At 35.0% G+C, this 23,008-nt stretch overlaps 1 protein-coding gene and 2 non-coding genes across 6 annotated transcripts; 2 read left to right on the plus strand and 1 right to left on the minus strand.

Moving 5' to 3' along the window:
• Positions 1-1,869: 1,869 nt before the first annotated feature.
• LOC107869459 lies at positions 1,870-4,078 on the minus strand. Of its 4 annotated transcripts, none has more exons than XM_016715996.2 (3): positions 3,707-4,078; positions 3,000-3,064; positions 1,870-2,335 (listed from the first exon to the last, which is right to left on the minus strand). In XM_016715996.2, the coding sequence occupies exons 1-3, from the start codon at positions 3,789-3,791 to the stop codon at positions 2,108-2,110; spliced, it is 378 nt and encodes a 125-aa protein (XP_016571482.1). In that variant the 5' UTR covers positions 3,792-4,078; the 3' UTR covers positions 1,870-2,107. The 4 variants fall into 4 exon arrangements, with proteins under 4 accessions (XP_016571482.1, XP_016571481.1, XP_016571484.1 ...); XM_016715995.2 differs by having other exon boundaries at positions 3,698-4,069; XM_016715998.2 differs by having other exon boundaries at positions 1,870-2,323; positions 3,707-4,060.
• Positions 4,079-10,923: 6,845 nt separating this feature from the next.
• LOC124898379 lies at positions 10,924-11,023 on the plus strand. Its single transcript, XR_007055344.1, has one exon. It is a non-coding gene; the product is annotated as a U6 spliceosomal RNA (small nuclear RNA).
• Positions 11,024-12,629: 1,606 nt separating this feature from the next.
• On the plus strand, positions 12,630-12,732 carry LOC124898373. The gene has a single exon (XR_007055340.1). It is a non-coding gene; the product is annotated as a U6 spliceosomal RNA (small nuclear RNA).
• The last annotated feature ends 10,276 nt before the right edge of the window (positions 12,733-23,008 follow it).

Raw genomic sequence — 23,008 nt, forward strand, 5'->3', positions numbered from 1 at the left:
TCAATTTGAAGAGCAAAAATTAAAAACCACACAAGTAATACCCATCCAAGCAAAAACTCAAACATTTTGACTAAACCAATGGCTCAGCCCAATCGACAAGGAACCAAACAAATTGAACCTATTTGAGTCGGGTGCGTATCAGGTAGTGTGAGTAATATGATACACCTACTTTAAATATAAAGTAGTGTTATATTTTTTAAAAAAATATTTAAATATAAATATGTGAATTCATTAAAATATTTTTATAATAATGCATCTATCATTTTGAAATTTCGAATACGTTAAATGTCAGACAGTTACGAAACCAAATTCCCTCAAAAAAGAAGAAGAAGAAAGGGGTCAAAAATGTCGCTTTACTTTCATAAATTGGTTATATTTGTCCTTAGTTAAACTTTAGGGTTAAATATACATCGCCGTTACTAAATTACGCAAATATACCCCTCTATTTAAGGGAAGTCCACACGGGCTAACATTTAGCTGAGATGGACTCCACGCGGCATTCTACGTCAGCTCCACATTTTTATTCTTTTCTCCTTTCTTTTTTTTCTTTTCTTCTTCACAATGTTTCTGGACAGAATGGATAAGGCCTTGAACAGATCCAGCAGCTGCAACAAGTGAGCTAATCAAGCACACAAAACTCAGTATGTTCAACCAAATCCAGGTAAATGAATTTTTAGGAATCTTGGCTTGTGAAATGTACATCTGAATGGGGAAATAGACAGTAAGTGGCCAAAATGAGGCTGCTCGCTCCCAGAAGACCAGAAAGTCATTGAAGAATGGCAATAACATGGCCTAATATGGTTGTGAATTCCACATATGCAGTTCTCCACACGAGCCTGTAAAAATTGAAATTGAACAACCCCAAGGGTGAAAGGTTAATAATGTATTCTTTAATTTGGTTATGAATTTGCTTTCTGGCCATTTCTGTTTGCTCCAAACCTCTACAAATCCAAGCATGGGCTGACTGTTGTCCCTGTTAAGCTTGTGTTTGCACTTACTCCTTCCTCTTCCCATATCAAATTACAAAACCATTAGGGAAATGTGAAAAAAAAAAGGAAAAGGCATTAGAAATAAATAATGTGGAAAATGGTAACTAACTTGCAATCATGGCAATGGAGAGACCAAGTCCAATGAAAGAATAAGCAAAGGACATAACAGCAGCAAATTTGACAGTAAGTAAGAAAGCCAAGCACAGAATTGTGAATAGGAAAAGAAAAAGAAGGGGAAAAGAATAAAAAGGTGGCGCTCACGTGGACTCCATCTCAACTAAATGTTAGCCCGTGTGGACTTTAGTTAAATAGAAGGGTATATTTACATACTTTAGTAACAGCGGGGTATATTTAACCCTGTAGTTTAACTAAGGACAAATATAACCAATTTATGAAAGTAGAAGGGTATTTTTGATCCTTTTCCCTTTTAATAAACATAAACAAATCAATAAAATTCAACTTTAGAATATAGAGGTGGTCCTTTCGTTACATATTAGTTGTTCATTTTTCTATACACGTTCCTTAAGAAATCATGAGCAAGAAGGATGGCCGATTTTATTAATTTACTCTCAAGAAATTCTTTTGTTACAAGTAATTTGGACAAATACTTTTAGTAATATAGATTATGGACAACTTTAAGGTACTGAGGGAGTATAATTTTGCCCTATTCCTATATTTGTAGTCTTTAACGAAATTGAAAGAGAGAAATGCATTCAATGATATGATTGAACACAATGTTTTTAATATCCCAAAAAACAAATACTACTAGTAAATTTCGTAATTAGGAGTGCACCGCTTTTTTTCTTTTTAAATCTTAAAATTCAATGTCTAGTCAAATATCATTACACAATCAAGACATACATTGAGACGGAGAGAATACTCAAATGAAAACAACTTATTTTTAAGCAAATACTACCGGTCAGATCACGTACAAATACGAAGCTCTAATACTCAAGGCTCCAATTGAAATTTACAAGAAAAGCAAATAAAAGACACATTGTTCTTTTGAAATTATTACAACGATTGCAACAGATGCGCTGACCAAACTGCGCGCTACACCTTATTGTCTCACCACCTCAAAGCAGATAGATCCATCCAGTTGATGAACACTCTCGTCCCTATGGAAACCCAACCACCGGCTTGGAGCGAGTCGGAGGAGGAGGAGGTGGAGGTTGTTTGGGAATATAAGGCATAAGAGGAGTACCATGCTCTATAGGTCCAGGTCTTACTGAGGCTTTTGAGCTTGGAACTGGATCCATAGGGTGACGATAATCTTCAAGATTTATTTTCCCTGCTTCACCCTCATCAACAGTGCTTGGTCCATAACCATTGTCCTGCAAATTGGACTTACATAGAATCAAAAACAGTAAATCACAAGTAGACTTTTGAGGCAGGATGATCACTATCTTTAAAGTGATATACTATTACTTAAGTATGCACACAAATTAAATCTCTTCACGGTCAGGCGAGTCGGATCCAGGGTTTAAGTACTATGAGTGCCTTTATGGTTCGCAACATTAAACACATTGTATTTTTAGAATTATGGTACTAGACCTACAATTTCATGCAATTTGATGAACTTCTACACATAAATTTAAGGAAAAACTACGGCCGAATACCTTCAGGACATCTAGTTTACAAAATATGTGCACAGTGTATAGGTAGTATTATACTACTACTTTATATTATATATATACCTATACATATAATATACATACAGTATACAACCAGGTGTATATGTAGTGTATACTTTGGTCATGTTTGGTAAATATATTCCTCAAGGGCTACGTTCGCATAAACGTCTCAGTGCCGCTAACATCCACCCCTATTCACAATACAACAAAGCCACTACGTCTACATATATACTGCAAATCAACTTAGGTACTTCTTTAGAAACGGCTTGAATTTAGAGTTGTAACAAGAATTAATTAAACAGAGGACAGAATTTAACTAGTTCAAGAGCAATGCAACATCAATAGTTGAGGAATGTAAGAATCAAAGTGCAAGTACCTGCAGCTTTCTGCTTTTGATGGTCAATGACAATTCATTTTTCTCTTGCCATGTCGAGGACATTCCTGTGATTCAATTATATTGAAGAAGGCAACACAATCAACACGCGTATAGTTAAAACAAATTAAAGTAGCATCTGATCAATATTGTTCTCTACCAACAAATTTTTAGAATTCATATTCTTGTCGAAGAAGCTTCTTTAATGGTGCTAGTAATCGGCAGTTTTTCAACAGTTAAAGTCCATCCATCATAGTAGAAGCTAAGTAAAAAGTTGACCATCAAAGGCCGTGCTAAAGTGATAAAGTATCGATTCATCCTTATCTAGATATCTCAGGTTCGGACTAAAGTCATAAAGACATGCAAATCTCTTCCATTAACACTTCATGTTAACAGAGACTGAAGTAGTAGCGATATGATTTTCATTAATGGAGTTCAAAATACGAAGAAGTAAACATGCATAAATGTCAAAAGAGGTCTCACATCTCCTATACATTACATTAAAAAGTACTAATTTTAATCGTATATAAACAATATAATTTTCAACTGAAAGAACCCTACCTAACTCCGCCTTTAAAATGAAGGCATTTTGCGAAGCATGTTAAGAAGTTACTATTTCAAAATCAAAAGTAATTTCAATGTACGAGTAATACAACACAAATATGGTAGATCTTAGGGTAAAATTTAATGAAAATATTTACCAGGAGTACCTCCATTGACACAGGACAAAGAGCAAATCAAAACTGTTGTCGTCATCAGCAAGAACAAAAGAGAGAAACCAAAAGTTGTCTTCATAATGCTAGTACGATACTCCCAATGAAGGAAAATAATTAAAGAGTGATGTGATATTTTTGCTGCACACTCTTTTTAATTTAAAGGGGAAATTTTTTTTTGACTATATTTTAGCCCATTATTTGAAAAGTTTGTTAAGAAGCCGCCTTATTTCGCCTTATTTTCGGATTCTAAAATAGCCAACAAGAGACCAGAAAATCTGTGGAGATAAGAAGAAGAAAGTGTTCTAGCCCATGTTGCAGCCTCTATATGTACATGTATAAAATAACTTAATTCTGTGAGAATTAAAAATAATTAAAATAAAGAAATTATAACTTCCTCTATTTCATATTACTTGTACCGATTAATTTGATACACTCATTAAGAACATTTTTAATTAGAGATGTGCATTTTACAAAGCTAATCTATTAATGATGCTTTGAAATACTCCTTCCGTCTCATTTTACTTGTCCCAAAATTTTCTAATTTGATTTCTCATTTTACTTGTCATTTTTCATTAATCAAGACAAGATAATTTTTTTTCCTTTTTAACCTTAGTATTAATTATTTTTCTCTAAATTAAAATATAAACATCATTTAATAGAGGTATTATGATAAAACAGTCATGTTATTAATTATTTTTTTTAGTTAATATATTAATATCAAATTGAAACGGATAAAATGGGACGAACAAAGTATGAGAACTCTCTCAAGTAAATTGAAACATCTATTGTATAAGACAAAAAAAAAAAATGAAATGGGGAACACTTACTTTACTCCTTCCATTCCGATTCAGTTGTTACTATTTTTCTAATTTGATTATCATTTTTAAAGAGAAGATAATTTTTTTTATATTTTATTCTTATCATTAATTACTTATTATTTAAATTATTTTGAAAACCTATTACTCGTTTAAAAATAATTGGCCCTTGTTGACTTGACAATCCTCTTGAGAAAATATTTATTATAAGTTTATTTTACCGAATTAACCTTATTAATTATATTTTGAAAATATAAATTTGAATATATACACTTTGTGTAGTCATTTAACGATAGGAGTAATATTGAAAAAATATAATAAAATTTTCTTGATTTCATAAATTGAATAATTAATTTAAAACAAATATTTTTAGAAAGATGATTAACTAAAACAAAACGGAGGAAGTACCAGACATCAATTAATAGGGATAATACGATACTCTCTTCATTCTTTTTATTTGCTTCATTTGGGTTGGACACACCCCTTAATAAATTCCTTTATTTCTATAAAATTAAAAGTAATTTTACCAATACATAATCGAAAGATTTTGTTCAAACTATTTTTGAAAGATTAAAGGAACAAGTATAAATAGTTACGAATATAAGCACCGCCTAAAAAGGAATGGAGTGAGCAAAATCCCTATTTAAATCATTATTTTCTTAATAGGTGTGTCAATTTAAAATGTGACAAATAAATTGAAAAGAAATAATTTTTTTTTTTTTGGTGAGAAAGAGCAATGAAGAAGAACGTGTCTCTGTAATTGCAATGCAGTGAGTAGAGTAATTGCTACTTATTACTCTACTCAATTTTGTTTTTGAATAGCAGTGGGGAATGAAGCGAATTGAATGCAACGAGTACGGTGGAAAGCGAGCCATTTGCAGTATTTGATCTTCAACATTGGTCTTTGATGGACACGATGCCAAATTATGGAAAGCGAGTCAATGCACTCTTTATAAATGTTGTGTTTTTGCTTTCTTTGAGCTAAGAATTTTCGAAAATAATTTCTTTATCGAACAAAATAGGGGTAATATTTGTATACATTATATCATCTTTCTAATTTCACTTGTAAAATTATAATAGATATATCGTGAAAATATGAATCTTGGACTCAAGTCGAATGTAACTCAATTTCAAAAATTGCCATGAGATGAGGATTGAGGATTCAAAATTATACAAGGAGTCCATGTTCCTATCCCACAAATGATGTGGGTGCTCCAACAGCTCCGCACGCTCAAGACTGACATTTGGGGGCTTGAATAATATAAGACGGGGCTGGCCAAGCATTGAAAACAATGAATTGAAATAGTTCTAATTCTGAAATTACTTAAAGAAAAATAAATGTTTAATTTAACTTTACCTGAAAAGTTAGCTCATTAAACCATTGAATCATATTGGCATTCATACCTTGACCTTCTGCCACGTGCTTCCCCTGATAGACTGAAATAAGAGATAAGAGGCAAACGATTTTGAAGTTGGAGCATGGCCAATTTGAAAAACGAGATATGAACAGTATACATCAATAGTATTATAAATTGTATTTATTATGGACTGACCAGATTGAATAAATAACCCCATCGTTGTGCTACTAGATAGGCATATCAATCAATTTTTGTTCAGCCTTTTAAAATAAGTGATGACTAGTAGGTAACTTCTTAAAGCTCCTTTTATGTGGACTATGGATAAAACACCAACCAGTATTGCCTAGTCTACCTAGCTATGCGGTTGTTTCATAATAAGGGACAACGATCCCGGTATAAAATGTGAAATGACTTATCCCACGGTTTATTATGGGTATGAATATTAATTATTAAAATTGTAATAACTAATTTCGTAGGACATCCTAGTCTATCCCATCTCGTTTGTTGTACAAGTTGAGCATGGGCCTGACTAGTGTCTTTTTGGGCTAAATCTGGAGTAGGCTCAGTTGGGCTCTATGTGCATCTGAAACAAGCAAAAGCAAAAAAAAAAAAAAAAAAGGAAAAATTACATATATATATATATACATGCTAACTTTGCCGTGTTACATTACATCCCATGTTGAAAAAGAAATTACAAAAATCTCAAATTAATTACTTAAATCCCGACCTTTTTTATTTTCTCTCTCTTCCTTCTTATACATTCCAAACAACCATATTTTGCTTCAAATTATGCTCTATATTTTTCTCCTAAAATCTTGCTAACTTTTTTCTCCATTTATTTAGTATGTCATCTATGATTATGAGTAGCAACTGTAATTTCAATTTTACCTTTCCCTTCTTCTTCACCATTTCACTTCTCCTTAACCATGGATTCCACTTTCTCTACTCGAAATCCATAAACCCCAAAATTATTTTTTCTTTTTCAAAAAAAAAATAAATTAAATCCGAATTAATCAAATAAACACTCTCAATAACAAAACAAAATCAAATTGAAAAAACCCTTTGATTATTATTTTTGCGTAATTCTTTTTTTTAATATAAATTTTTTATTGAAGTAATTTATTATGTATAGATCTTGAACAGTGATAGCTTGGAATGTATTCAGATTTCGTACGGCCCTGAAAGTACTGGGTCAATTATGAACTTGTTGGTGTTAGGCGTTGTGGGTGCTTATTATGCTATCTTTTTGACCAACAATGGGGGACGAAACTAAAGGCCAAAACCAAAAAAAAAATATTTACTGGGGTTTTCCCTTTTCACTTATTTGTTAATGATTAAAACAACATATTACTAATTAATCTGACATTATATTTTGAACACATAATATGTTTCCTGTTATGTACCTTTGCTTATAACTGAATCTTACATTGAACTAAAGACTAATAGGTTTTAAACGTATGTATTACATAACAACATACATGTTGTAAAACGTTTATTAATTGTTAAAAAATTATAGAAATTGTTAATATCATGCACATTTATAATGTATGATGCTATATCATACATTGATACGAATGTATAATCAAATATTATACATTCGTAAGTCTACTGGAATGGCACAGTTTCACTATACATTGCTTTGAATGTATAACAACTTATTATATATTCAAACGTTTACTGGAAAGATACACATTTATTATACATTGATTTTACTGTATAAAAACATATTATACATTCGTAAATTTACTGGAATGATACTTTATATAATTTTTTAAAAAATAAATTTGAATTCAGTTAAATTTCGTTATTGTATTTCTAACCTCATACATGTTAAAAACGTATAATGCTATATCATACATTTATTACACATTAACTATTAATGTACAATATTTTAATACACCGTGCGTTTCAACAATTACTTACTCCTATAGAGGGTAAGTTCCATAGTTAATGTGTATTTATAATCATGTTCTAACTTCAAGTTATATGTGTAGACACCTAATTTTATCCCTTTCAAGTCCAATTTTATTCATTTTTACCTCACTTTATCATACACCCTTACCCACGTGATTATACCCTCCATAAAATGACAAAAAATAACAACCCTTAACGAATTTTATCTTGTTTGGATCCTATCCTAACAAACTTTATCCTAATCACCTACTCCCAACCACACCCTACCTCTACACTACCTACCCTACCCCACTTCACCTTTTGTTTTATTTTTTTAAACCAATTCAAAAAACAACAAAAAAATATAAAAGGGCCCACAGGGAATATTGAGGGAATAACAATACACACCATCACTCATCCTTTTCCATGGGGGAATGACAATAATCTAATCATCTCGCCTTCCATATATACACACGGACATTCACAATTTATGGGGAGAGAAGATTTTTATCACATACACACTCACTGAAATAGTGAAAGAAAAAAAAACACTCACTGCCGAGTGGCTTCTTCTCCATTCAATTCACACACCTCACCACATAGCACACGCATACGCACACAGTGAGGTCGGCGAAAAAACGGTGAGGCGATTGAATTTGAGAACATTGGAGAGAAGAGACGGAGAAGGCCAAAAACAAAAGAGAAAAGATCGAAAACAGATTAGAAAGGGGAAGAGAATGATCGGAATAGTGAGCAGGTAAGAGATTTGGTCTTGTTTCGAGTCTTCCGGTGAGATTCAGTCTCTGTTTTAAGTTTTTCCGGCGCAACGTTAGTCAAAATTGATTTTTGATTCGTTGGGCGACCATTCCAACTCTCAAAAGCTTGAGATTTCTCTGTTCCCTTTTATTTCTGAGCAAATCCGACCTGAAAATGTCGAAACGTTCTGGAATTTGTCTTGACCCATTGTTCCTACTATCGCCGGAGCTCACCAAAGCTCGGTCTACGCTGGGCTTAGATGTCCTATCATTTTTTTGGGGTTTTAGGTTCATTTGTCTCAGTGATTCCTTTCGAAATCGGGTTCCGGGTTCATCAGTTTTGTTCCGGGTTTGAGGATTTGGTTTTCTGTTCATATAATCAGTCCATAGAGATCAGTCTTGGGATGTTGAGTTTGTCGATATCGAAGTCGGAGTCATCTCAATTGAGGTTCTTTTCGAAATCCCAAGGTCAGGCTTCCTTAATTCTTATTATCAACGAAAGTCGATTATCGGAAGGTCTATCTCTACAACTCTTGCTTCTTATTTTATTTTAATTTGGTATATTGATGTTGTGATTATGATTATTGGATTTTGTTGATGTTTTGATTATGTGCTTGACGATGTGATTTTGTTAATATGCGGAACGAATTTGAGTAATTTTGATGGTGCGATTGATAAAAAGAAAGTTGGGCTGGAAATTGAAAAATGGACGAAAAGGGTAGATTTGGATTAATTTTTATTTATTGTTGATATACAATGTGATAGAATTATGTCTTTAGTCGAGAATAAATAGGCAAACGGTAGGTTCAGGTAAGCAAATTTAGGCATGGTGGATTGATGGCATGTTTGAAATATGTGTCAGAATGGTTTTGTTTTATCGCCTTTAATTTAGTTGTACTCATTTGGCCGGGGAATGCCCCAAGGTACGTGTATCTATTCACCGGGGAATGCCCCCACGTAGCATGTACGCAAAGGAGGATCATGATCAAGGCCCGGAACGTCGGGTGGAGTTTAGTTTAGGATTAGTTTAGAATAGAATAGGTTTTATATTTCAGTACCTCTTTTATTTTGGATTGTATAATTTGAACTGAACATTATTTTGGTTTGTTTTGAATTTTGTGTGATTTGTTTGTTTGCTTGTTTTGTGTGTTTATGTGGTTTGTACATTTGTAATGTCAAATTAGCCGATACGCTCCACCAAGCGACCGTGGTCGAACCACGGGATCGAGGGGTGCCTAACACCTTCCCCTCAGTCAACAGAATTCCTTAGCCGAAATCTCTGTTCGCGGATAAGTTTTTAGAGTCAAACCGTTTTGAAAAGGATTTTCCAAAGGTGACTTGGCACACCAGATTATGCCAAGTGGCGACTCTGAATAAGAAAAAATAATAATGTAAATAATCCTTTTTTTTTTGAAACAAATTTTTCATTTTTGTCACCGTAATAATAAAACTCTTTCGAACTTAAAATCCAATCTTTTGGGAGTTAAACGTGAAAAAGGGGTGTGACAATATGGTTGCGAACTATGATATAGGAAAAAGACATAAAATTTTTATACTAATATAAATCATTGATTAAAGAAATTAACATCTATAATCAATAAATATATATATATATATATATACAGCATTCAAAAAAAAACTAATAAAAAATGTTTATACAACCAAAACCATTCAAAGTATCCACACATAGAAAACCATATTATATTCTTCATGATTCCTTTGGAAAGAAACCGCAAGTCCCGCGGTTGTAACCGACTCGTCCGCATTTACCGAAATTACTATTGCATCACTTTCGTATGACGTATCATTAATTCCTGACTCTCAAATTTCAGAATGTCGCAACAATATGGGGATATTCTTATTGATTTTACTAGTATTGAAGAACGTATGTAGAAGAAGATTTTAGTAGTTTTGAAGAACGGATGTTGAAGAAAGTGGTTATTTTTTGGCTTTTCAGATCCTGAATCGTAGGAAAAAAAATTATGTATAACAAAAAATTTTAAATTCAAATATCAGTTACATGTTCTATCAATAAATGACTTAATGTTGGCTAATTACTGCCTTTAATTAAGGAACTGTAAAATAATTAAAGATTATCTTACCTTAAATATAGGATTAGTTGTTACATCATACATTCGACCAATGTATAATGTGACCCAATATATGAGTATGTTTGCAAAAAAAAAGAGAGAGAAAACAACAAGGAATTTTGTGTAATTATTTTCATTGTCTAGGAGATTTATGTTGTTTACACAAAAAAAAAAAGTTAGCTAAAAATGATTGAAACAAACAAGAGAGCCCGTTGTGGGCATAGCTGGGCTTATTCAGATGGGACAAAGAAACAAGCCTAACTTGTCATTTCTCCCACATCATTTGCAGAAAGAAGTTTTGCTCTCTTTATAAAGTACAACAACAATAGGCATGCGAGAAGATTAGCATGGCCCCTGCGCAAGGATGACACGCACAAATCGAGAAATGGTCCAAATTTTTTTCCTAACTTTTCCCAGTTTCTTCGTGTGGTTGTGTTTTGCTTTTCCACTCATTTTCTATGCATGTTAAAAAGCTTCTGGCTTTACACATACTGATTAGATTGTAGTGAAATTTCTTCTCCTCTAGTGCATTACACAAATTGTATAGACCTTATGTTTTTAGTGTGCAAATTTGTCTAGGAAGATTCATGTCAAGTGGCATTAGGTCAAATATAATTAACTTTCTGTTTATAGTTTGCCTTGCTTATGTAAGTTTAGGTAGAACACACACAAATGGGAAAGAGGAGATAAATACATTAAGCAAGTTATTGTGCATAAGCAAGGACTACTCAATTTGCATTGAACAACAATGTAAAATGGACAAGGCCAAGTGAGTTGAATAGGTCATTTCAGCCAAAATTAAACTTGTTCATTTATAGCTTAAATCATCTTAGTCCGTCCAAATTAACTCATAGTAGCATTCATACCTGGACCTTCTGTCACAGGCTTCGCCCGGATAGACTGAGAAATTAGAGATAAGAGGCATGGCAAATTGAGAAAACGAGAAATGAGCAGCGGACATCAATAATATTATAAATTTCTTTTATTATGACTTACCAGATTGAATAAATACTGCACCCTCAACCCCATCTTCGTGCTACCAGATAGGCATATCAATCAATTTCTTGTTCAGTCTTTCAAAATTAGTGACTGCTAGTAGGTAACTTCTTAAAATCTCCTTTTATGTGGACTATGGAGAAAGACCAAGCAGAATTGGCTACTATAAGGATAATATTTTGGGATAAATAATTTCGGGATCATTATGTAACTTCTTAAAAGGGTGAAATAGTTAGTCCCACGGAATATTCGTCTTTCATATCCCATTAATGAAACGACCTCAATGGGTACAAGTTCGTGAAACGTCTCATATAGCTCATTAAGGAATAAGTAGTCTCTTTTAATATGAATAGACAATTCTCACTTCTTGATATAACTTTCGGGTTTGAGGTAAGCTTATGTTTATTTCTCTACATGGTATAAGAATAGGACTCGTCTCAATTCTTGTTTACGATGTTGGGGCCCATATTAAAATTGTGGATGCGCTAGATATTTAGTCTTGAACGTGAGAAGGGGTGAAAAACGTTCCATCTACCCTTCAAGAGATGTATGTTCTCTTAAAATATACCTTAGGCAATTTTATATCTTTTGAGTTAGCTTTTAGATTTGAATTAAGTTTCAGATTCATTTCTTTACAAGTTGAATAATAACCTGACCAGTGTTCTTTGGGGTCAAATCTAGACTTTAGGATCAGTTGGGCTCTATATGCATGAATGAACATAAAAGCAAAAGCAAAAAACTGTAGCAAAAATGCAGTTTCCAAAAGGAGACAAATGAGAGAGAAAGGCTATACCACTTCTCATATTGCAAATCAAATTAAATAAAGAAGGCCATCCCATTATAGCTATAACTCCAGGCACAGACGGGCTTGTTCAGATGGGACGAAGAAACAAGCACAAAAATGAGTCCAGGTTTGCGTCTGTGAAAACCCCAAACTGTTATTTCTGCCACATCGTTTGTAGAAAGAAGTTTTGCTCTCTTTATAAAGCTTAATAGCAGCAGGCACGCTTGTACCTTCGGGGACATCCGATAAAAATGGAATGATACAGAGAAGATTTGCATGGCCCCTGCGCAGGGATGACACGCACAAATCGAGAAATGGTCCAAATTTTTTTCCTCCCAAAATCCTTTTATTTTTTTCCTGGAATTAGCTTAGATTGTTGTGAAATTTCCGCTTCTGAAGTGGATATTTTTGTCTTGGAAACTTTACGTTAAATGCCATTGGGTCAAACTTTCTGCTTATAATATTTGTTTGCTTACCTAAGTTTAGGCAGTGTAGACACCTAATTTTGTCCCTCTCCGATATCAATTTTATTCATTTTTACCTCACTTTATCATACACCCATACCCATGCGATTATACCCCACAAAAATACAAAAAAAAAATAACAAACCCACTAACAAACTTAGTCCTTAATTATTCTTTTGGTAACAAAATTAACCACTCCTATCAATTTTGGACAACACATCACCTCCGCACACCCTACCCCACTACCCACCCACGTGACCCCTCACACTATTACCTTTTATATGTACACACTTATGCACAGAACATCGAAAAAAAAGAATTCTACCATTTTCATTCCGTAGATATACTTAGCCACAAAACAACCAACACACAATACACCATTAACCTCACGATTAATGGACAACTTCCTCACTATTCCAACAGCTCACGCACTCCTTGATGGCTCCATTTTTCTATTCTTTTACTCTTACCAGAATACACACCCACAGCTACCATATACACAATTACATACTTCACTGAAGACTCACACTCACAGCACACACAAAAAAAGAAGAAGAATTCACCTTCTTCTCCAACATCTACTCACAGACACCCTCACTAATATTTTCCATTCACCATACTTCACCCATATACGATCCCTCATCCTCACCATAGTAGATCTCACTCACGAGAAACCACCATTATCGCACACACTACACAGATACAGACCACAAAGAATAACAATACAGTGAGATGACGAGAAGAGAGTAGATCAAGAGAGGGAAGCGAAGAGAGAGAGTAGAGTACAGTAAGGGTAAATTGAGAGGATGAAGGGAGTTTGAACAAGGTTTGGTCAGTTTCTGGATATTCTCTGGCGAAATCTAACTAGAAGTGACCCATGTTCATCGTTACTCGATCTAAGCTCGCCGAATTTGGCCTCGAGCTCACCAAAACTGGTTTCTCTATCATCGTCTGATCGTTCCCATCACAAAATCATCAAAAACTCTTTGTTTTTCTCTGATTTTTTATGGTGAATTCGGTTGAGATATGTTAGGGGGTCACCGGAATTGGTTTTCGTTCGTCAATCGGATCGGTTTAAGCCCCCCCCAAAACACCAAAACTAGAGTTGGTTCTAGGGATTTCTATATGGGTTGGCTCCTTTGGAATTCAATACGAATACCTCTCGTTTCTTTACAAGACTGACCCCGTTTGGTTTGATATTTCTTCTTCATTTCTGTTTGAAAATTGGGTTTTCAATCGGACTATGAGTTCGAAGTGGATATCGAGTTGGGGGTTATCGTTTGAGGTTCAATCAGGACATTTCAAATCCGGCTCCATTTTCTAATCACACAATCTGGCATATAAAAGTCCATTTAAGGTCCAACTCTATCTCTTCTAATTTTACTTTACTATACGTGTTTGATTTGCCTAATGTGTGGTTGAATTTTGGTGACATTAATTTGGTGTTCGATTTCTTTGAATAGATAGTTGTGGATTGTTGAGATAACTGTCTTGAATCATTGGAATTTGGTATAAAAATAGAATAAGTGGGGCGAGAATTGAAAACTTGATATAATTAGTGAATTTTGATTAGTTTGATTCATTAGTTGTTTGACTTGAAATAAACATTAATTGAATTTGGTAGTATCAAGATACGCCGATTGGAATAGGCAAGACGTAGGTCGGGTAGGCAAAATCTAGAGATTGTGGGTTGATTGAATGTTTGAAATTTGATTGAATGGTTTGATTTTATAACTTTTGAATCAATTGTATAATTTGGCCGGGGAATATCCCGAAGTATCTGTATATATTTATTCACCGGGGAATGCCCCGAGGTATCATGTACCCGGAGGACGTTTGTGATGAAGGCCCGAGGCGTCAGGTAGAGCATTAGTCTAGAATTAATTTAGAGTAGGATTTATTTTACACATTTTTTATTTTTGGACTGGACACTAAATTTTGGATTGTTTTATCTTGTTTGCTTGATTGATTGTTTTGCATGTTTTGTGTGGTTTACATATTCATAATGTCAAATTAGCCTATACGCTCCGCCAACGACCGTGGTCAAACCACGGGATCGAGGGGTGCCTAACACCTTCCCCTCGGTCAATAGAATTCCTTAGCCGAAATCTCTGTTCGCAAACCAGTTTTAAAGAGTCAAACCATTTCGAAAAGAATTTTCCAAAGGTGACTTGGCACATCGGATTATGCCAAGTGTCGACTCTGAATTTAATTATAAAAAATCCTTTTCGGAACAGAATTTTCATTTTTTGTCACTTAATAATAAAACCCTTTCGAACTTAAAAATTAATCTTCTGGATGTTGAAAAAGGGGTGTGACAGCTCTGGCGACCCTGCTGGGGAACTATTTCAGAATCTGAGCTTTTTTTTTTGAGTCATATCAACTTTGTTTGGCATTACGAGTGTATAAATATTGTTTGTGATTTTTGTTTGTGTTTTCACTTTTGTGTGTTTTCGTGCTCTTTGTTTACAATATTTATCCTATGTATTTACCGCTTTTATATCTGACATCATGTGCATAACCACGAGTCATTCTTTTCGCAACAAGTCTCGGAGCGCACATCATGCGTACGAACTCTAGTTGAGTCACCTTTATTTTAGGGGGGGAGCCGTTGGATGTATGGAGTAGGTGGAAAGCAAAGTAGCCACTATCGACCATATGCTCCCCCGAACAGCCTTGTTAGTAAACCACAACGTAGGTCAGCCTTTAAGTCATTCTTATGTGCATCATATTAAGACCTAGCGGGGCCCACATGGTTCTTTATAGGAGAATCACCTTTAAAGTATCCCCATGTGCTAAATGTTGCATCTTTGAGGGTAATGTGGTCATTTGACAGACTGATTCGGGAAAGCATGTGTTAGAAGTAAGGTGTGCTTGAAAAAAAAAAGAAAAACAAAAAGAGAAAAGGTGAATCAAAGAAGAGTTTTGTAGTTTGTAGGTTCTTTATGGCTTTTGTTTTCCACGATTCAAAAATTAAAAAAAAAAAGAAAAAAAATAAAAAAAGATTCTCCTTTTGCTTTCTTTAGCAAGCTTTCACAATTCGAAAACTCCAAAATGATTTTTTTAGGGGCTTTTTATAAAAGAAGAATTTTAAAAAAGGTGGTAGAAGTTTTGTACATTTTATATAACTAAATACCCAAAAAGAGTTTTTCTTTCATAATTGTTGGTGTCAGTTTTATTTAAAGTTTCAAATTGCAAAAAAAAAAAAAAACTCAAAAAAGATTTTATTGACGTCTTTTATCGTCTGTCTGTAATCGCGTCTCTCAAGTAAGGGTTCAGTCGGTTATTTAATCATTAATTATCCTATCTGGACGAACTACGCACCCCTGATTCTCCTCTTTCGGGATGTGAGATACGTAGGCAGCCTATTGTTGGTTCGGGGGATCTTATTTAAAAAAAAAATTAATTAAAAAATATTTTTTTTCACTCTTTATTTAGAGCAGGTGTTTCATACATGTATTGAAAAGAAAAATACAAAGAAAAAAAAAGATTTTTCTCAATAGTCGTAGGTTTCATTTTTGGTTGATCTTATTTCAAAAATTCATAAAGATTTTCTTCACTCTTCATTTAGAGTAGGTGTTTCATGTACATCTTTAAAAGAAAACTACAAAAACATTGTTTATTAGGTTCAAGTTCCATTTTCATATGAAATTTAAAACTGAAAACCCAAAACGATTTTCTTTGGTAATCATAGATTTCACTTTATATAGGGATGTTAAAGCTGAAAAATTCAAAAACATTTTCGTCAATTCTTTTGACAAATTGTTATTTTCTTTTCTTCAAGTTTCGAAAAAAAAAAATGAAAAAGAGTTCAATTGGCCATTTTGGCATGACTTCACGAACTACGCACACTTGATTCTCCCCTTTCGGGGGTGAGATACGTAGGCGCCCTTCTAGGGTTTGGTGATTTTTTTTCAAAAAAAAAAGAGGTTTTGAAAAATCTGAACTCTAACGTATTTTCTATCTCTTTTCAAGTTAGTTTAAGGTGGTTGGTTTGTGGCATTTTGGATGGTCCTCCATATTGCTCCAAGTTACAGAGGAAGTTATGGGCAACAAGGATACCGAGTTAGTTGTCACTAATCAGATAGGGAGTTCGGGGAATGAGAATGTAGGAGATAATGAAGAGATTTGGAAATTAAGGCGGCAAATAATAGAAATGTATCAAGCTTGGGCTAATGGGTTGCTGCCTCCTCCAGTTCCCACTGATAATCTAGAATATCTTTCTAGCTTGCCTCCCATGTCACATGCACAATTTCCCATTTTTGTTGATATGCCGCAACATGTATCAGGATCGACTCCGGGGCAATAATATCCACCACTTCCAATGTTCATTTCCTCACTCCCCAATCCAAGACTACCAGATACTCGGCTCCAGTTGCTGTTCATGCTTTTGCGGCGCCACCCCCACCTCCTACTTTTGATGTTCATCCACAAGTTATGCCTCCCTACTCTACAAGAGAGCCTGTATTGAATATTTTTAGTGATCAGCATTATGCTCTTCTACATTTAAGTCGACTGGTCCTTACGATTGCCCTCAACCTCTTGAATTTCCTTGTAACACTGAGAAGCCTGTTATGATCGAAGAACAAGAGAAAATAGCCAGAAAATTGAGAAGTTTGGAACTGACTATGAAAAACTTGCAAGGACTTGGGGGGTACAAAAGTGTCTCATATAAATATCTGTGCATGTTTCCTGGTGTACATCTTCCTCTTGGTTTTAAAATACTGAAGTTTGAGAAGTATGACGGACATGGCGATCCTGTAGCCTATTTGAGACGCTATTGCAACCAGCTAAGGGGTGCTGGAGGGAAGGAAGAATTACTCATGGCATATTTCGGTGAGAGTCTTTCAGGACTAGCTTCAGAATGGTTTGTTGACTAAGACATTGACAAATAGATTAGTTGGGATGACCTAGCTAACGAATTTGTGCAACAATTTTAATACAATGTTGAGTTGATCCCTGATGAAAAATCCCTAACTAGTATAACAAAGAAGAATACTGAGAGTTTCAGGGAGTATGCGATCAGATGGCGCGAACAAGTTGCTAGAGTAAAACCACCAATGAAAGAAAGCAAAATAGTGGAGGTGTTTATGCAAGCGCAGGACGAAACATATTATGAACACTTGTTACCTGCATTAGGCAAGCCGTTCATTGAGGTCCTTAAAATGGGGGAGATGATACAAGAAGGAATTAAGACTAGTCGCATTGTGAGTTTTGCAACATTGAAAGTGACTAGTCAAGTAATTCAAAAGGGTTCAGGAAGTGTTGGGGAGAAAAAGAATGAGGAAGATGCATCTGCAATTATAGTTGGACAGCAAGAAAGGTCAAGAAGACCACGTCGTCGTCGATCTCAGGATCAAGCTCAAGTTTATGCCCAGGCTCCACATAATCACTCCCAAAATCCATTATACTCTGTTCCTCCACATCCATATCCAGTGTATAATGCACAACCACATGTTCAACCCTCATCTTACCCACAATGGCATACGCCAATGCCCCAGAGTCATCCTCTAACTCCACAAACATACCAAAACCCTTCTAAGCCAGATTTTCTATCCAAGCCAAACAATGAAATGAGGCAGAAGTCGAGAGATATCTTCACACCAATTGGAGAGTCATATGCCACTTTATTTCAGAGATTGGTACAGGAAGAAATGATCACTCCTCTCTTTGGGTACACCCTTAATCAATATTTAAGAAATTTTGATCCTAACGCACGGTGTGCGTATTATTCTGAGGCTCAGGGTCATAGTATTGAAGATTGTCAAGATTTGAAAAGAGAAATTGGAAAGATGATTCATGATGGATCAATTATGGTACAGAATATTGATAGTGAGGAAAGCTCTAGTCATGCTGATATGTAAACCAGTGGCTAAGTTGTCAGGCTGAGCAATTGAGAATTAACCTATATCCCTACTAGGAAGAGGTCTGATAGTTTGTTTTGTCTTTTGTTCTATTTTTTGAATTATTTCAGGGTTGTAGTTCGGGATCTATCTTGTTTTGTCCCTTTGTAGTTTATGTTCAAACCCTTCTATCTTTCATTTTATTAAATGGAGTGTCCCCTTTTTTCTGTGTTTTAAATATGTGTTGTTTGTTTGTTTTTTTTACATAGTACATTTTATTTTGACTCTAGTGATATGATATTCTAGTGAAATTTACAACTAGATCTTAACATCCAGTTTAAGAATGAACATTGAATCAGAGGGTTAAAGTTAGAAAAAGAGAGCATCTGAGGAAATAGATAGAGTGCTGAGGTATTTGGTGATCAAGTTGAAACCTTCTTTGAAAATTAAAGTTATTATTTTGAAAATCCTGAGAATAACTTGGTCATCAATTGAAAGACATATCTTAATTAGGTCAAGTAGTGAATGTGTGGTCCTATGTCAAAAGGAACAGGAAGAAAATCAGCTCCTCGAAGTCATGAGTCCTTCAGCATGAGGAATGTACAACGAAAATGGAGTTGTATGTTTGACAAGTGTAGAAAAAGAAGTGACATACATGCTCAGTTGAAGTTAGTGTTGTTAAAGTGCCACAAATGATCTTCATCTTTCGTTTTCATATTGCATGATATGTACTTGCATTTTTAAGGATTGATATGACGAAGCCTTTCATTCTACTATCCAAACATCGTGTTATCCTTTGTTTACCCATTTGAGCTTTAGTCCTATTTTCTTTCATACCCCTCTTTTGGAATCATATAGAGTCAACAAAGCTCAAAAGAAAAGGTGTTGAGCAAAACAGTAGAGTCAGAAAAATTTCAAAAAAAAGATGAGAAAAATGTGTCCAAAAGGAGAAAAAGAAGAGCGTCGAGAAAAATAAAGTCAAAAAAGTCCCAAAGAGAAAAGAGTCAACAAAAGAAAAAATAGAATCAAGTGAAAAAACAAGCTGCCAGAACTACGCATGACCTGATTCTCCTTTCTCGGGGGTGAGATACGTAGGCTGCCCTACTAAAGGCTCGGTCTAACTAAATAAACAATTTAGAGTCACCTAGTCAAAAGAAACTGGGGCATGAGTTAATCCTCATTGTTTGAGTCGATTCCAAAAGTTGTAAGTCCTGCCCCACTTCAAGTGTCGTTTGGGCCCCATGCCATCCTTTCTTTCTAACCTTATCCAAAAGCCAAGTTACAACTAAAGAAAGACCTTCAGATCAATCTTTGAGGATGTTAAGGCGGAGCATGCAAGGGATATGATGATGCATTTGGGAACTATTTGTCTTCCTCAGCATAGGGAATCGAGAGAGAGATAAAAATGAGAGAGTCTTATTGGTGAAAACCCTTACGAGCACCATAAGACAATGACAAGTTGAGAGAAATAAAAATGAGAGTCTTATTGGTGAAAAACCTCACGGGCACCATAAGGCGATAGTTAGCCGAGAGAAAATGAAAGAAGCTTGTTGGCGAAAACCCTTCAAGGCGCCACTAGACGAATGGGGTCTTAAATGGAATTGACCTAAGAAAGTAACTCAGTTTCAAGGCCATTAACTCAACAACAATGGGTAAAAAGTTTGGATGAAAAGATCAAGCAGCTTAATCCAAAATGCATGGCATAATCATTAGTGTTGACTGCCATTTTTAGATGAATTTTTCGTTTCTTTGTTTTAAAAGGGGACATTCATTGTCTTTTCTTTCTTCTCTTTATTTTAATTTTATCTTTCTTAAGTCAGTTATCAAAACAAAAATTGTCATTCTTTTTTTTGTTTTTTGTCTTTGAGTCAAGTCCGTGTCAAAACAAGTGAGAAAAGATTTCAAAACTGGCTACCAGCTTTTTTAATTGTACAAAGCAAGACAAAAGATAGCACATAAAAGAGACATGATTGTGAGCCCCAAAAAGGCATGCAGGAAGTTTTGTCAACAGAGAAGTCGGGGAACTCATGGAAATACCAAGGTTCAAAGGGTTTATTTGAGAAACACGACAAAGCAGAAATACTGTGTTTGTTTCAGAGTCACTCTTAATAAGCTGAGTTTGAGTCAATGATACAGCAAGTCAATGACATATGCTAATGGTTGGAAGCAAAGCTAAATGTGACGGGGGCAGGAGAAATTGCCTCAAAAGCCAAAGCCAAATACTAGCCACCATGTTTTTTAAACTCACAAGTTTGCTTTGTATGTAATAGGAATACATGTTGCATTCAGATCAAGGATTTCAGAGCCTAAACATCAAAGACCGTAATTTCTCACCTCAACAAATGCAAGAGGCAAGGTTGCTGAATAGGTTTGGTAATCAAAACCATGGTAAAACTCATAATTCAAGATCTCTAGGAGACACACTTTCTTGTTTTGGTAATTCAAGCAGCTTTGGTAAGGAGACGCACTTTATTGTTTTGATAAGTCAAACAGCATTGGTAAGGAAACACACTTCCTTGATTGGATAATTCGAATTTTTCTTCTTAGGTAATGCACTTCCTAACTTAAGTCTTGATTCCTGGAAGACGTACCTTTTAGTCGAGTCATTCACCTTGACTCCTAGAAGACGTTCCTTTTAGTCGAGTCATCTCCTTTGATTCCTATAAAATGTACCTTTTAGTCGAGTCATCCCTAGTGATTCCTATAAGACGTGCCTTTTAGTCGAGTCATTCCTTTGATTCCTATAAGACGTACCTTTTAGTCGAGTCATTTCCCTTGACCCCTATAAGATGTACCTTTTAGTCGAGTCATCCCCTTTGATTCCTATAAGACGTACCTTTTAGTCAAGCCATTCCCTTTAGCCCCTAGAAGACGTACCTTTTAGTTGAGTCATTCCCTTTGATTCCTATAAAACGTACCTTTTAGTCGAGTCATTCCCTTTGATTCCTAGAAGACGTACCTTTTAGTCGAGTTATTTCCCTTTGATTCCTATAAGACGTACCTTTTAGTTGAGTCATCCCCCTGGAATCCTATAAGATGTACCATTTAGTCGAGTCATCCCCCTTGATTCCTAAAAGACGTACCTTTTAGTCGAGTCATTCCAATTAACTCATAGAAAATGCATTTCTTTATTTGGGATGATTTTTTTTCAGTTTTGATGTGATTTCAGAAGCATGACCGAAGCAAAGGGCGAATAAATGGAAAACCATGCAACAAGGTGAAGAAATTGAAAGTTAAACAGATTGAAAAATAGCAAGTCAGGAGCCCGCCTGCAGAACAGAAAAAAATTGAAAGCATAGAAACAAGTTGATAAAATAGCAAGTCAGGAGCCCGCCTGCAAAATAGGGTGAAGAAATTGAAAGCACAGCAACAAGTTAATGAAATAGCACGTCAGGAACCCGCCTGCAGAACAGGGTGAAGAAATTGAAAGCATAGCAACAAGTTGATGAAATAGCAAGTCAGGAACCTGCCTGGAGAACAGGGTGAAGAAATTGAAAGACAAGTAACAAGTTAAAGAAATAGCAAGTCAGGAGCCCGCCTGAAGAATAGGGTGATGAAACTCAAGTCAAGAGTCCAAAAGAAGCTATATAGATAGGATTTTTGTAATTTCATTTATGTTTTAACTTGTAATTTTCATTTTTGATGTAATGACAGAGCCGCGGACCGAAACCTCGATGGAACCTCCCTCGACTCTCCAACTCGGTATAGTCCATTTCTCGTCCAACCCTTTAAGATGCTTGTGACTTAATTCCCTCGTAACTTGGGTGGGTAGGATTTCCTAAGTCAGGACTCGATTTTCCTTCTTCTTTTTGTTTCTTCCTTTGAATAATGGTCGGGACAAAATTTTGTGTCGTTCTTTACTTTTTTATTTGAAAACACTTCGTGTTTACATTCAAAGGGGGTATGATGTAGACACCTAATTTTGTCCCTCCCTGATATCAATTTTATTCATTTTTACCTCACTTTATCATACACCCTTACCCATGTGATTATACCCCACAAAAATACAAAAATATAATAACAAACCCACTAACAAACTTAATCCTCAATTATTCTTTTGGTAACAAAATTAACCACTCCTCCTATCAATTTTGGACAACACATCACCACCCCACACCCTACCCCACTACCCACCCACGTGATCCCTCACACTATCACCTTTCATATATACACACTTATACACAGAACATTGAAAAAAAAGAATTCTTCCATTTCCATTCCATAGATATACTTAGCCACACAACAACCAACACACAATACACCATTAACCTCACCATTAACGGACAACTTCCTCACCA

Source organism: Capsicum annuum, chromosome 4 (genome assembly GCF_002878395.1).
Source record: "Capsicum annuum cultivar UCD-10X-F1 chromosome 4, UCD10Xv1.1, whole genome shotgun sequence".
NCBI classification, from domain to species: Eukaryota; Viridiplantae; Streptophyta; class Magnoliopsida; order Solanales; family Solanaceae; genus Capsicum; species Capsicum annuum.